The sequence below is a fragment of the Procambarus clarkii genome, chromosome 51, assembly GCF_040958095.1.
Source record: "Procambarus clarkii isolate CNS0578487 chromosome 51, FALCON_Pclarkii_2.0, whole genome shotgun sequence".
NCBI lineage: Eukaryota > Metazoa > Arthropoda > Malacostraca > Decapoda > Cambaridae > Procambarus > Procambarus clarkii.
The window spans coordinates 3,289,937-3,306,376 of NC_091200.1; the positions used below are offsets into that span (position 1 = coordinate 3,289,937).

At 43.8% G+C, this 16,440-nt stretch overlaps 2 protein-coding genes across 2 annotated transcripts; one reads left to right on the forward strand and one right to left on the reverse strand.

The window, feature by feature from the left end:
• Positions 1-224: 224 nt before the first annotated feature.
• LOC138351943 (SUMO-interacting motif-containing protein 1-like) lies at positions 225-8,400 on the forward strand. Its single transcript, XM_069304112.1, has 4 exons — positions 225-341; positions 1,338-2,198; positions 5,808-5,923; positions 7,353-8,400. The coding sequence occupies exons 1-4, from the start codon at positions 225-227 to the stop codon at positions 8,398-8,400; spliced, it is 2,142 nt and encodes a 713-aa protein (XP_069160213.1).
• A 1,414-nt stretch (positions 8,401-9,814) lies between these two features.
• LOC138351944 (uncharacterized PPE family protein PPE62-like) lies at positions 9,815-10,438 on the reverse strand. Its single transcript, XM_069304113.1, has one exon. The coding sequence runs from the start codon at positions 10,436-10,438 to the stop codon at positions 9,815-9,817; it is 624 nt and encodes a 207-aa protein (XP_069160214.1).
• Between the last annotated feature and the right edge of the window lie 6,002 nt (positions 10,439-16,440).

Below are 16,440 nucleotides of genomic sequence, written 5' to 3' on the forward strand. Positions count from 1 at the left end.
TTATCGTATAACGAAATAAATACAAAAGATAGGCTATATCCAGATGGGAATCGGAAACTCGAAGAAAACTTGCATCTGGAAGAGTTCAAGGTCTGATGGACTCTGATAATCGGCAGGAATAGTCTTCTGAGGACACAATCCCGCCTCTAAACCGGGAGGATGGAATTGTTGCAACCAGCAATCAGGAGAAGGCTGATCTACTGGCAAACCACATTGCTGCCATGATGGAAGTCCCTGATCCTGAACGGCAGCCTCGACATCTTGCCCCAAGCACTGTATCTAGGATGACTGAAGTGGTTATACAACAGGCTGAAGTTCTCTACCTCCTTAAAACGCTTGACGTAGGTCAGGCGTTTTAAGACGTAGGGGAGATATAAGGTCAGTACAAGACTACTTCGCAGCTGCGCTGACCTATTGGCTCCCCCTTTAACATGCCTCTACCAACTCTGCCTATCTTGAGGTTATCTTGAGATGATTTCGGGGCTTTTTAGTGTCCCCGCGGCCCGGTCCTCGACCAGGCCTCCACCCCCAGGAAGCAGCCCGTGACAGCTGACTAACACCCAGGTACCTATTTTACTGCTAGGTAACAGGGGCATAGGGTGAAAGAAACTCTGCCCATTGTTTCTCGCCGGCTCCTGGGATCGAACCCAGGACCACAGGATCACAAGTCCAGCGTGCTGTCCGCTCGACCGGCCTAGCTCAAAGAATACGACCCCCCCCCCCCTTTTGGAAGAAGCCAGATGTTGACCCATTACACAAGAAGAGGAGCCGCTCAGTGCCTAGTAACCACAGACGCGTCATTGTTCTCCATTACTGGTGGAATTCTATAAACGTTAATCTCTCAGCAAATGATCTAATTTGTTGGCAATCATCGGCTACTATATGATCGACAGTATGCTTTAAGAAAAGGGCGATCCTGCTGCTGATCTCGTGATATATCTCTCCAAGTGGCATCAGTCACTGGATGAGGCCAAGATCAGCTGTGTTGGCGCTCTAGATGTACTACAAGCTCTTGCTTGTAGTTTCACTAGGCGCTTCACTCACACCTAATGAACCCTAGTATTAGTTTAATAAAAAATAAGAGAAATAGAGATAGAAGAGATAGATAGAAACAGAGATAGAGATAAATATAGAGATAAATAGAGGGAGATAAATAAAGAAACATATATATAGATGCATAGAGATACAGATATAGAATGAGAGTGAAAATTTTAAGAATAGTTCATGAATGCCAACTATGAACCAGGGCGCTCCGTAACTGCCCGTCACTTCAGAATGCATAAAAAACCTTCGACCCAGATAAATGGTCTCACTAAGAGGACCCGGTATGAGCTTAGAGTCACACTACCGAGGTCATACTATCAGAGGGCTCACCATCAGAGGACACACCATCAGAGGACACACCATCAGAGGGCACCCCATCAGAGGACACACCATCAGACGACACACCATCAAACGACACACCATCAGACGACACACCATCAGACTACACACCATCAGACGACACACCATCAGAGGGCACACCATCAGAGGACACACCGTCAGAGGACACACCATCAGAGGGCTCACCATCAGAGGACACACCATCAGAGGGCTCACCATCAGAGGACACACCATCAGAGGGCACACCATCAGACGACACACCATCAGAGGACACACCATCAGAGGGCTCACCATCAGAGGACACACCATCAGACGACACACCATCAGAGGGCTCACCATCAGAGGACACACCATCAGAGGACACACCATCAGAGGGCACACCATCAGAGGGCTCACCATCAGAGGACGCACCATCAGACGACACACCATCAGAGGACACACCATCAGAGGGCTCACCATCAGAGGACACACCATCAGACGACACACCATCAGAGGACACACCATCAGACGACACACCATCAGAGGACACACCATCAGAGGACACACCATCAGAGGGCTCACCATCAGAGGACACACCATCAGAGGACACACCATCAGAGGACACACCATCAGACGACACACCATCAGAGGGCTCACCATCAGAGGTCACACCATCAGAGGACACACCATCAGAGGACACACCATCAGAGGACACACCATCAGACGACACACCATCAGAGGGCTCACCATCAGAGGACACACCATCACATACCGGCAAGGCCCATAAGACTATACCGGAGTGCGTCGTGAAAATGCCACAGTTGAAAGAACTCCAAGTATATCTAGGAATCTTTTTCCTAAACCTGAAGCAAAGGAAATGTACCTCTAAAATCAGAGTCCATCCCTCCCTACTCCCCCCCCCCCCCAACCTCCACCACCAAAAAAAATAGAATCAACTTCGGCGGTGAAGTAAGACCTAATAAACTTTATTTTTAATTTGTACCTCCGTAAGAAAACGAGAGCGGAGATAGTCGCCACTGAGAGTCACCATATGAAGAAAACCCAAGAATCAAAACAAAGAAATATTCCGAAATAAGAAAGAACCTGAAATAATAAACTTAAAAAAAAGTCTTAAAGTCTTAAAAAAAACTTTTTAAAGACTTCCGTTTTTCCTCTCGGATTAAGATGAGAAATTTGAAGAACATAGAACAGTGGGAACTGGTACCAGCAGCTAGGTACAATGTTCATCACAATGAAATGTTTCAAACAAAACATGTGTATGGGGCAAGTAACAAAATAAGCAGACTAAGAGGCGCTGTCACAGCTCGAATAAGTCTTGGTTATAAGTCTTATTCTGGAAGTTTCTGGCTATCTCTGGCTTATTCTGGCTATTTTTGGCAGCTAGTTCGGCTTGTATAGGGATCTAGGTGAAGTGTACAGTGTGTGGACAAAGACAGGGACACACACACTTAAACATTATATCTTGGGATGTAGTAAAATTGAGCCATTTAGAGATAAATCTAAACTCACGTTGTATGAAATGACAAATCACCTTATTACTAAAGATAAAATGTCTGAAATCCTTGCATTGTATCCATATTTCGCTCCCAGAAGATAAATGACATATGAGATTAGGAAGCAAGTAGTGTATTGTGAAGACTAACAATAACAAACATTAGGCTTCCCATGACTCTGTCATGGGAAGTCCTCCATACCTAAAACAATTATGTATTAGCGAAAAGACTTTCCATTAATGTATAATGATTAACTGTAAATACAAAGCTACTGAAGTGGTGCAATCCCTCTTACTAGCTCAGAATATAATTACATGATAAGTACATGATAGCTGTAATTGTTAATGTAATAATCTCCGTTCAGGTCTGATAAAGACCTTCTGTGCCCTCTGTAATCCTTTTTGCGCTACCGCTCACAGGATGAGTATGGGGTGCACAATAAACTAGCCGCCCTCGGCTGCAACAGTCAAAGTATTAAGAGAGGCTGACCAACTCTAGTGTAAGAAACACTGAGAGTTACGAATAAGATCTAAATCAACCCGCATAATTGATGCATAATGTACTGAGAAGCCAGAAATAACATCCTTATTATCTTTGTGACCTTCTGTGGCCTCCGGAATATATATATATATATATATATATATATATATATATATATATATATATATATATATATATATATATATATATATATATATATATATATATATATATGTCGTACCTAATAGCCAGAACGCACTTCTCTGCCTACTATGCAAGGCCCGATTTGCCTAATAAGCCAAGTTTTCATGAATTAATTGTTTTTCGACTACCTAATCTACCTAACCAAACCTAACCTAACTTTTTCGGCTACCTAACCTAACCTAACCTATAAAGATAGGTTAGGTTAGGTTAGGTAGGGTCGGTTAGGTTTGGTCATATATCTACGTTAATTTTAACTCCAATAAAAAAATATTGACCTCATACATAATGAAATGGGTAGCTTTATCATTTCATAAGAAAACAAATTGAGAAAATATAATAATTCAGGAAAACTTGGCTTATTAGGCAAATCGGGCCTTGCATAGTAGGCCGAGAAGTGCGTTCTGGCTACTAGGTACGACATATATATATATATATATATATATATATATATATATATATATATATATATATATATATATATATATATATATATATATATATATATATGTATGTATATGTAAGATGTTGTTCATGTTGTTGTTGTATATCTTATATATATATATATATATATATATATATATATATATATATATATATATATATATATATATATATATATTTATATATATATATATATATATGCACACACGGCTGTGTGTTTGTCGATTCAATCGATTCAAGCACGTGATCTGAGGCTAATCAATTCTTAAACGAGGTGGAGTCCGGAATTTATTATAGTAATAGCATAATTTAGTAATTAAGACTGTTATTTACAAATAATAATCTCCAAACTTGAACGCAGTGATGATGATCACAAGTCAACCTGTCCTCTTAAAAAGAACGTCGTTTTTGGCCGTTTGCCCGTATGGCCGAATTTGGACGTAATTTGAAATTAAAAAAAAAATGAAAATAAATTTGGGATTTTTTTTTTCAACAACAGTAAGTTAAGGGTCCTCTGATAGGTTAGGTGGGCAGGAAATTCTCATAAAGTTTCAAAACGTTATGAAAAACGTTAATTTAAAGAGTCCTCTTATAACCTCTGCGCGTACGCTGGACGACTCAAATAGAAAACGGAACAGAACGTCACTTTTGTGAGTCGATTTCATTTCAAATTACGTCCAAATTTGGCCATAGTGCGCATACGAGCCAAAAGTGACGTTCTTTTTAAGAGGACGGGTTGCACAAGTTGCCCGAAACGCTATGCTTATTAATGGCTTTAGGTATTGTATGTACCAGCTCTATCTATAAATCCAACAGTATCTTTGTAACTCTGCATCTGTGTATGTTTTACTTTTCCTAAATAAAATATTATTTGTATTATTGTAATAACTAGCGTTTCCCTCCCCTCCCCCACCACCCACCACCCCCGACCTTCCTTCCCAGATGACATGGTGTAATGAGCCCTCCCCCCCCCTTCTCCAACAGCACTGGGACCCCACCTCACCTCCAACCCCAACCTCCTTCCCCCCAACCTCCTTCCCCCCAACCCCCTTCCCCCCAACCCCCCAGCAGCAAGCATGAAAGCTCCCTCACAGAAATAGCTGATTCATGAGAGGAGCAGCAAAGTTGAGAGGTCGACCCCTAACAGCCTCAGTATCTCAGGACAACGACCTCGCTCTCTACTTGGTATGGAAAAGCACAATTGCAATAGACTGTAGTGTATATCAGACAACAAAAATTTCCCTCTCGATTCATTTCAGAGCGGGAATGATGTAGTATACACGTCCTGTAGCAGGAATTACATTTACGCCCACACTTGCCCAGCTGGCGAGGCGAAAGCCAGGGAAATTGAGTTTAGTGCAGCTTTATAAAGCTTTATAATGTAAGTTTATAATCCTTACTGTATAAAGCGGCACAATATTTACATATATATTGTATTCTAAAATTATATATTAATTATTTAATTAATATTTCTCAAAGCAGTATTTGTTATAATAGTGTGAGATACAAGTAACATAGATACGTTTTGTTATATATGAGATTTATATTTCTAACGGTAAATTGACGGAAAAATTTGCTGAAGGAGCCTGAAGCTCCCTCAGTGAATGAAGTGAAATCAAGGCTTTGTCTACCTTCCAGCTTCGTCCATCGAGTGCAACTCGTCCGTGTTGCTCTTCAAACCTTCACTAAAACACAATAAACCTGGCGATCCTTTCCGTTCGCTAGAACCTGTTGTTCGCTTTTCCAAGCAAGAGCCTACAGAATGTTTCTTAGAACATCTTATTCTCAACTTTTGTCCATTGGCAGACAGTAAAGCCTCTCTCCAACATCGCAAGACTTCGTCTCTGGGGCTTCGCCAGTCCCCGGTGGACTCTGCCTCCAACTAGAACTCCATTCATTTCCCTAGACTTTTATAACCTCCAGTAATATGTGTCGGGGGAAGTTTCTGGCCTTTTGGTGAGCCAAAGCTATTAAGATAAGCCGGAACTTTACAATCCATTTATATTCGTTTCTGAGAATGAGCGTATGTTTATTGAGCCTGATAAGCTGTCAGCGCAACCTTTGATACGTAAATCCTCCCTACATGCAGCTAGAAATATTGGTCGGCAGATGAGTCGATGAGCTTATCAGCGGAAATAGTGGTTTGTCGACCAATTTCTCATTGCGAACCAGGCACCCGGCTCCGACCTAACCTTACCGCTGACTAGGAGGATCTTGCAGGAACTTTTGGTCCATTTTGATAGGGAAGACTTAACCATTTGGTGCTTAGTAGTCTTGTGACCCAGTGGAACTGGACAGGTTAATAACACTTTGCTTCAAGATTATGTGTATATTATCAGCATTATTGAGAAAATCCGTGGGAGCCGTGATGAGGGCTCGAACCTTTGCGGTGGATGTTTCCACGCACACGCTTCTAGCGACTAGACCACGACCATAAAGTATCATAAAGTAATCACGTCAGTGTGACTACTCACTGTGTATTGAAAGAGGAGCGTCAGAGGTAGAACAAGTCCTGGATGACAGAGCCAGAGTGCATGGAGGGAATTGTGTGAATCCTGAATTTAGATTTCAGCATTGCTCCTCATTACTAAACTTCTTCACCCGCATAATACGTAGCAACTCATTCCCACACTAGAACATTCATTCATCAACTCTTCCTCATCAACATTTTTTCATCAACACACTCATCAGCACATGTTCAACACACTCAAGAATCACATCACATCAAACATACACAGGAGAAACTAGAAGAGGCACAGAGATATGCAACAAGACTCATTCCTAACTTGAAGAGCTTAAACCATGAGGAAAGTCTAATCGAACTGTACCATACACACTGGGTGGGCTGAGTGGGCTGCACCTGAGGTGAGACGGGAGACTGAGTGGGCTGCACCTGAGGGGTGACGGAGTGGGCTGCACCTGAGGGGTGACGGAGTGGGCTGCACCTGAGGGGTGACGGAGTGGGCTGCACCTGAGGGGTGACGGGGTGGGCTGCACCTGAGGGGTGACGGAGTGGGCTGCACCTGAGGGATGACGGAGTGGGCTGCACCTGAGGGGTGACGGAGTGGGCTGCACCTGAGGGGTGACGGAGTGGGCTGCACCTGAGGGGTGACGGAGTGGGCTGCACCTGAGGGGTGACGGAGTGGGCTGCACCTGAGGGGTGACGGAGTGGGCTGCACCTGAGGGGTGACGGAGTGGGCTGCACCTGAGGGGTGACGGAGTGGGCAGGACATGACTACTCTCTCACTCTCTCACATTATTATTGCTTCTTGTTGTTGCTGCTGCAAAATATGTTAATTAGAAATAAAAGGGGAAATATGGCCTTCAAATATTATTTTTCAATGACACGAGCGTGAGCGAGACCGTCGGTGGCGTGAACGAGGCCGTTGGTGGCGTGAGCGAGACCGTCGGTGGCGTGAACGAGGCCGTTGGTGGCGTGAGCGAGGCCGTTGGTGGCGTGAACGAGACCGTTGGTGGCGTGAACGAGGCCGTCGGTGGCGTGAACGAGACCGTCGGTGGCGTGAGCGAGACCGTCGGTGGCGTGAACGAGGCCGTTGGTGGCGTGAGCGAGGCCGTCGGTGGCGTGAGCGAGACCGTCGGTGGCGTGAACGAGGCCGTTGGTGGCGTGAACGAGACCGTTGGTGGCGTGAACGAGACAGTCGGTGGCGTGAACGAGGCCGTTGGTGGCGTGAACGAGACCGTTGGTGGCGTGAACGAGGTCGTTGGTGGCGTGAACGAGGCCGTTGGTGGCGTGAACGAGACCGTCGGTAGCGTGAACGAGACCATCGGTGGCGTGAGCGAGGCCGTCGGCGGCGTGAACGAGACCGTCGGTGGCGTGAACGAGACCGTCGGTGGCGTGAGCGAGGCCGTCGGTGGCGTGAACGAGACCGTCGGTGGCGTGAACGAGGCCGTCGGTGGCGTGAGCGAGGCCGTCGGTGGCGTAAACGAGGCCGTCGGTGGTGTGAGCGAGGCCGTCGGTGGCGTGAGCGAGGCCGTCGGTGGCGTGAGCGAGGCCGTTGGTGGCGTGAACGAGACCGTCGGTGGCGTGAACGAGACCGTCGGTGGCGTGAACGAGACCGTCGGTGGCGTGAACGAGACCGTCGGTGGCGTGAACGAGACCGTCGGTGGCGTGAACGAGGCCGTCGGTGGCGTGAGCGAGGCCGTCGGGGGCGTGAACGAGGCCGTCGGTGGTGTGAGCGAGGCCGTCGGTGGCGTGAGCGAGGCCGTCGGTGGCGTGAACGAGGCCGTTGGTGGCGTGAACGAGACCGTCGGTGGCGTGAACGAGACCGTCGGTGGCGTGAACGAGGCCGTCGGTGGCGTGAACGAGGCCGTCGGTGGTGTGAGCGAGGCCGTCGGTCTACCGACCACCACAAGATGCTCCTTAAAACCAAAGCCTTAAACACAAACAAGTGATAAAACCCAGCTTAATCGACCCCGTAAGGCGAGGTTTTATGAGTAATTATGAGTGATAAATAACTGATTATTCGGGGATGGCTTAACTGAATTCTGAGATACGGATATAGAATGTTTGTGCTATGTTATATGGACCGGTTAGCGATTAAGGCAGTGTCTCGGATGCTCCCGGACGCAGGTTCGAATCCTCTTCACGGCCCTTGTGGATTTGTTCATGATAAATGTTTACAATTAGATTAACCTTGCATGCACAATACCTTCTGTACCCCCCCCCCTGGCTCTACACCCTGCTCTGCCCCCTCTGTTCTACACCCTGCTCTACACCCTACTCTGCCCCTTACTCTGCCCATTACTCTGCCCTATGCTCTTTTTGCCTTATTGTGATAATTACTTATTTACTTGTACCCTTGCTCTACCCAAACTCTAATCCCTGGTCTGCTCCTCACTCTTACCCCTTGCTATGACCCCTTTTTTATACACCTTTCTGTACTCCGTTGCTGTTGTACCCCCGTGCTCTATCCAGTGAATTTCTCTTATATCCCTTTTTCTCCCACTAAAAGCGAATCTGTTTCACTCCAATTTTTACCATTTGTCTCTCATTCCTGTCACGTTACCCCTTCATGAGAGACCTAACATCTGGTCGTATGAGGGACCTAACATTGGTGATATGAGGGACCTACCATCTGCTGGCATGAGGGACCTACCATCTGCTGGCATGAGGGACCTACCATCTGCTGGCATGAGGGACCTACCATCTGCTGGCATGAGGGACCTACCATCTGCTGGCATGAGGGACCTACCATCTGGTGTCACAAGGGACCTAACATCTAGGGAAATGAGAGACCTACGAGATGATTTATAACGTAAAAATACACTTTAACTGTACGTCAAGTCTCGTCTCTGTCAGGCCTCGACACACGAGTACACATCATGTCTCACCTCGTCGCAGACGGTTCCTCACAGGACTGTCCACTCAGAAGGACTCCAAAACGAGAACACATATCTCCGTTATATATATATATATATATATTCTCATAACCATCTTTCACAGTTCATTAATCAACGTAAAGGACTCTCCCCATTACAAGCAATAAAATATTCCCACCCTCAAACACGAAGGTATTTGAAATTTTGCCATAAATCTGAATTCGTTTTAGATTGAAGTTTTATGTATATGAAGCGACCTCTGTGATGCTGGTTTATGTAGACTGTGAGAGGCTGAGGGTATAGAGGAGTGCTGAGAGGAACAAGCAGAGTGAGAGGGTTAAGACCTGTTGACAGGCAGACTGCCTCAACGCACAACAAAGGAGGCGAGCTTCCGTCTGCCTCTCTGAGAAAAATATTAATTAAAATGGCTTGGTAATTACGAAAATTCTGCTTTTCCACTTCTGCAAATTATTTTACTCCGCGAATCTGCGTTCTAGATAACTGCTCATCATATAGCTGCCCACTACGCCGCTGCCCACCATGCTGCTGCCCATCATGCTGATGCCCACCACGTCGCTGCCCACCATGCTGCTGCCCATCATGCTGATGCCCACCACGTCGCTGCCCACCACGTCGCTGCCCACCACGTCGCTGCCCACCACGTCGCTGCCCACCATGCTGATGCCCACCACGTCGCTGCCCACCATGCTGATGCCCACCACGTCGCTGCCCACCATGCTGCTGCCCATCATGCTGATGCCCACCACGTCGCTGCCCACCATGCCGCTGCCCACCACGTCGCTGCCCACCATGCCGCTGCCCACCACGTCGCTGCCCACCATGCCGCTGCCCACCACGTCGCTGCCCACCATGCTGATGCCCACCACGTCGCTGCCCACCATGCTGATGCCCACCACGTCGCTGCCCACCATGCTGCTGCCCATCATGCTGATGCCCACCACGTCGCTGCCCACCATGCCGCTGCCCACCACGTCGCTGCCCACCATGCTGATGCCCACCATGCCGCTGCCCACCACGTCGCTGCCCACCATGCTGATGCCCACCACGTCGCTGCCCACCATGCTGCTGCCCATCATGCTGATGCCCACCACGTCGCTGCCCACCACGCCGCTGCCCACTACGCCGCTGCCCACCACGTCGCTGCCCACCACGCCGCTGCCTACCACACACCTGCCTACCACACACCTGCCCACCACACACCTGCCCACCCACACCGCTACCTATCACATCTACCACCTCTCTCCGTGCCTCTCTCTCTCTCTCTCTCTCTCTCTCTCTCTCTCTCTCTCTCTCTCTCTCTCTCTCTCTCTCTCTCTCTCTCTCTCTGCCAGCTTGTCTATATCTCTGTCCAGACTTAGACTAAGTCAATGGATGAACATCCTCTGAAGATTACATTTTTATTTTTATTTTGCACATATATTACATATAGCCAATATCAGTGTAAGTACTTAAATATAAAGCTAACAGCAGCGTACATATTTTCATAAAATAGCTAACTAGAAAGGGTACCTGACAGTACCTGGAACAGCCTCAGATCTCGAACAGAAAGCAACCCGTCCTTAGACCAGGTTCATTCCATCCAGCGGTTGATTCAAAGCAAACTTTGAATCACAAAATATTATTCCTCCTCCAATGTTTTTTAATGTACTGGTAGCTAGTTGTAATGCTGCTAGTTCTGCTTGTGTGAAGGTCAGCTAGATGTTTAACCTGACACTGACAGTCTTTGTGCAAATATTATTTCTATAAAACCTACATGCTGCTACATCTCGGTGTAGACACAGTGCTCGTGAGATCTTAAACTATCGATGGAGGAGACAATTGTTTCAAGAGTGACAGCTTTGAGAAGAGCAAGATTCTCATTATCTTTCTTGGTGACACCTGTCACCAAGAAAGTATGATACTTGAATGGTGGGGTACAGATAAAGAGAAATATCAGAGACAGGTAGATTGCACTTAAAAGGAATGTTGAGTTTAATGAGATTGTAGGCATTGTTACTCAGCCATTTATCATAAAAGGAGTGAGTTTGTATGTAGGCACCAGTCAGTAGGCATCCATCAGTCTCAGGAGACTATGGAGTTGCTTGACCCTACATCTCCTGCACCAGTCAATAGGGTGTTAACAGCACTAAATAATTTGTCTCTGAGCAATGCAGGAGATGTAGGGTCTCTCATGACATTAAGGCAAAAGTTAGTGTTGACTTGCATGATTCTCTCTAGTATGGTTGGAAGCTTCAGTTCTTCCCTCATTTTGATGATTCTTGTACATCTTGGAGCACCAAGAATTATCATCATGGCTTCATTCTGTACAATTTCAAGTTTGTCCAACACAGAGGAGGGGAAATTAATTAAGTGCAAAGCATTATAATCAACTTGAGATCTAACAAACATCATATAGAATAGTCTAGCATATTTAATATTGATACCAATATTCTTACCAGTAAGTGTTTTCAGTGGTTTTAGTCTTTCTTTTAACCTACGGTGTAGATCGTTTACAATGTCACTGTTGATACCAACTCCAAGGTATTTGTGCTGCCCACACGTTTCAATATTCTGATTGTTGACCTTGAAAGTTATGGGGACATGAATTTTCTCTTGGGGATGGAGAACTCTGGATTTAGTTATAGAGATAACAAGACCACATTCAATGCCTTTAACAGCGAGTGAATCAAGTAGAGCTTGCAGTCTAGTTTGGGTATTTGCAACAATGCATATGTCGTCGGCATAACAGATGACGGCTTCGTCTGGTAGTGTGGGAATATCAATTGTTAATTTGTGCATCAGAACATTGAACAGTGTAGGACTTAGCACTCCACCCTGGGGTGTACCCAACTCAAAGTGTGCACAATGTTTACTTATGACACCCTTGAAAAGGCCTGAGGCGGTTCTGTTACTCAGGTAACCCCTGAGCCATGTCAACAGTCTTCCCTTAACTCCAAAAGAGGCTAGTTGTTCTAAGATTATTTTTCTGTTTGCTGTATCAAAAGCAGTTTGGAGATCAATAAAGGCCGCCTGAGAGCTTGTTCCCTCTCTGATAAAATATTCAGCAAAACAAGTTTGTGTGCTTCTTCCAGGAAGGAAACCATACAGGTTAGGGGCAAGGTGGGGCTTGATTTGAAACATTAGTCTGTCGAGGATATTCCTCTCAAGAACTTTACACATGCACGACATCAGAGAAATGAATCTGAAATTTTGTGAATTAGGCTTGGGTATGGGTATTATGAGTCCCTGTGTCCAGCGGTCAGGTAAGACTCCCTGCCTTAGACTTTGATTAAACAATTCTAACAAAGGGCTATTTGGCAGCTCAGCAAGTACTCTCATGGTGTTGCATGTGATGCCATCCGCTCCAGGAGAGGTAGCCTTACCTTTCTTGAGTGCATTTTTAATTTTAAAGGGGGTTATGCCATAGTTTTATCATCAGGCCCTATAAATTCACATTTTTTTTTTTTTATTAAGTTATGAGGTACATCTGCATTAGTGCAGCTACCCTAGACTATATGAAGTGGAGTACAGTGTGTCAAAAAAGCTAACTAGGTGATGCTATAAAATCCCCATCACACAGGATGGTTAGTCATACAGAGGCATGTGATAGGCAGGTCTGCACTGGCAGACTCCGGATGCATTTTGAGGACATTCATCACTTTCGGGTGAAGAAATCTAGGGACTCTGCCAGCCACATTTCATTTCTTTTGTGAAGAGAGAGAGAGAGAGAGGGGGGGGGACAGCCACTATTGGGCGTCACCACGGTCTTAATAGGACCAATAAGCTCAACTACAACCAACCTATGTCCATTCTGTACCAAAGATCATCCACCCTGTAAGGTTGGGAGAGGCTAGCCCGAAGCATCTGACCTCCAATCTTGTACAGACAAGCCGATAAACAAGAAAACATATATTCTCTCCTATAGATATAGATAGGTAACAGTGTACATGTTTACATATATAATTAATAGCAGTGTATATGCCTAAATTTCCTCTGTCTCTATCTCCCACTCTCTTTTCCTCTTTCTTTCTTTCTCTCGCTTTCCTTCTTTCTTTTTCGTTATTTCTCCCTCTCTCCCTTTCCCCTTCTTTCTCAGGCAGGCACACACACACACACACACGCACACACACACACACACACACACACACACACACACACACACACACACACACACACACACACACACATCATAAACGCCCATCATAAACACATCTCCAACTTAAAAATACACCAAACCACAAGACATCTAAATGTAAGTAATGTTCAGAAATAAAGTCTGCCAGACACTGATGCAACGAGAGTCTTAGGAGGAGAAAAATATCTTACAGCTTATTGAACACATTATCTTGAACGTGTCTCCCAGGACTCCACCAGGGAGACGCTGAAGGGGAACATCTTACCACGAGATAACACCAGACATATACGTAATCTTTGGAGTAAAGAGATGATGGAATTGAATTAAAATAAGCTAAAAATAATATCATAAATACAGTTGATTAGATTTTTTTATGAGCAGATGCATGGGAGCGGTTATGTATGTATGTATTTATGTATGTATGTATGTATGTATGTATGTATGTATGTATGTATGTATGTATGTATTTATGTATGTATGTATGTATGTATGTATGTATGTATGTATGTATGCATGCATGCATGCATGTATGCATGTATATATTTATGTATATATGTATGTATGTATGTATGTATGTATGTATGTATGTATGTATGTATGTATGTATGTATGTACGTATGTTATCAACATATTTTAATTAAATTTAATCAAGAAAACTTTTTTGTTGTAAAATTTTGAATTTAATGAAAATGTTTTTCGTGAGTTCGTAAGAATATATATATATTTCCCCATTTCCAATAATCTTTTCCTTTCCTAAGGCATATTTCATATTCTTAAGACATATTAAAAATTTCCAAGCATTTTTTCCAATTCCTAAGTCACATTTCCCATTTTTAAGCCACATTGTTTTTCTATGTCATATTTCCTTAAGCCCTTCTTAAGCCATATGTTCTATTCCTAAACAATATTTCCGATGTCTGATAATCTTCCCATTCTTTAGACCTATTTCTCGTTCTTACGCAATATTTCCCATTCCCAAGCAATATTTCCTATTCATAAGTCATATTTCCTATTCCAAATCATTTTTTCCATTCCTGAGTTATAGTTCCTATTCCTGAGCCATTTTTTTAGCACTATTTGCAACTACTATGCCATTGTCTGTCCATAATTCTTATTCCTGAGTCACATTTCTTATTCCTAATCCATATAAAAAAATTAATAGTGAAAATAATATTTTTGTCAGCTGTTGTGTGTAGTTTATCGCGAGTATAAACAAATTATCGGTTATATATAAATCTGAACACTGGCCACTGGCCGTGTTTAGCAAGCCATTATGGGAGCTTATAGGTAGCAGAGCCGATATTACTTAAAATATGGTGTAGGGGGAAAGCTATCCCTGTATTTTTGGTAACTTTTACAGACAAGGGTCGGGATGCGTGCTGCATTTTGAATATATTGAATATATAATATTTCTTTCGTAATAGATATTAATTGGTTGAAACGTTTGAGTTTTCAAGTGTGTTTACATTTAAGTCTGTCATTAGTAACTGAGTCACCGAGTAGGTCATTGGGAAGTCCATTGTAATAACTCATGTGAAAGATTATTGTCTATTCTGTCTTGAACAATTTTGGTATTAATTACATTAAGAAATATTTCAGAATGTTTTGAAGCCACGTTGAACCTTTTTCGGCTTCTTTCTAAGCCAATATACTTTGTAGTACTCAATGAGACATTACCTGTTAAAACCATTATGTTGTTGTTGTAGTTAGTGTTGAACTTATGAACGCGAATGAACTCAATGTAATTATTTGTAGGAAATGAGATACAATATTCCAGAGATGAAAATACAGAGAGAGAGAGAGAGAGAGAGAGAGAGAGAGAGAGAGAGAGAGAGAGAGAGAGAGAGAGAGAGTGACGGACAGAGGTGGTAGATGTCATTTTTTTTAATGACGTGTTCAACATAAACGTTAGAGAAACCATTGTTGACTAGGACCTGCCTTACCCTTTCACCTTAAAAGAAAGGTGAAACGCCATGCAACCTCTGAAGAGTCAACTAACACAACACATGTACCCCCTATTAGACTATTTTACAGGAACTTCTTTTCCACAGCTCATAAAACGGAGGAAAGGGTCCTGAAAGATATTGTTGATAGGAACGTTATCCCTACAGACAAAAATCAGAAAATATAACTGACGATTTACTATAAAACCAAAAAAACGGCCAATCTACTCGTGAAAAACTCTCCAGACACAGAGCAGAACGCCTTGAAGGACACCAACGTCGTCTATGCCTTCAAATGTCCACTTGGGGACTGTAAGCCCCAAAGAACTCAGTATATAGGCAAGACAACAACGTCTCTTTCCAGGCTATTAAAAATTGCATAAACAACAGGGCTCCATAAAGGAACATATTATTTCCTCTCACAACCAGACAATCACCAGAGAAATCTTAACAAACAACACAGAAATCATCGATAGATACAGCGATAGCAGGCGGTTCGACATCTGCGAGTCACTACACATCAAAAAGTCAACTCTAGTAATCAACAGCCAATTAATGCACAACTATATTCTACCCACTTCAAAACTCCAAAGCAATATAGAAGCATCAAGAGGAAGTATGCTCCAATAGGCCCTCTGCAGTTACTTCCATTCTTATGTTCTCATATCCAATTAATACCCATTTTTTCGTGTTCTGTCTTGTATTTGTCACAAGTTTATTCACCTCACCCAAAACTGTTGCATTATATCACCTCACCCAAATGCGAGTATAAGTATGACGGATTAGCTGACTCTATTTAGTGTTTTCAAGTTACAGTTGTGTGTGTAAACTGTAAAGTCTTTGAAAATGTAATAAGTTATTACGAAACGCGTTCAGGTGTCACGTCAGACTAGAAATAAAAATGAATTTTGGAGAATTGATTTTTCAATTACCTTCGACAGTGAAAAGAAATATTGAGAAAATTCGTGTTAGAATTATTAATCTTACCTTTTCGGTCATATTTAACAACATTATATATATA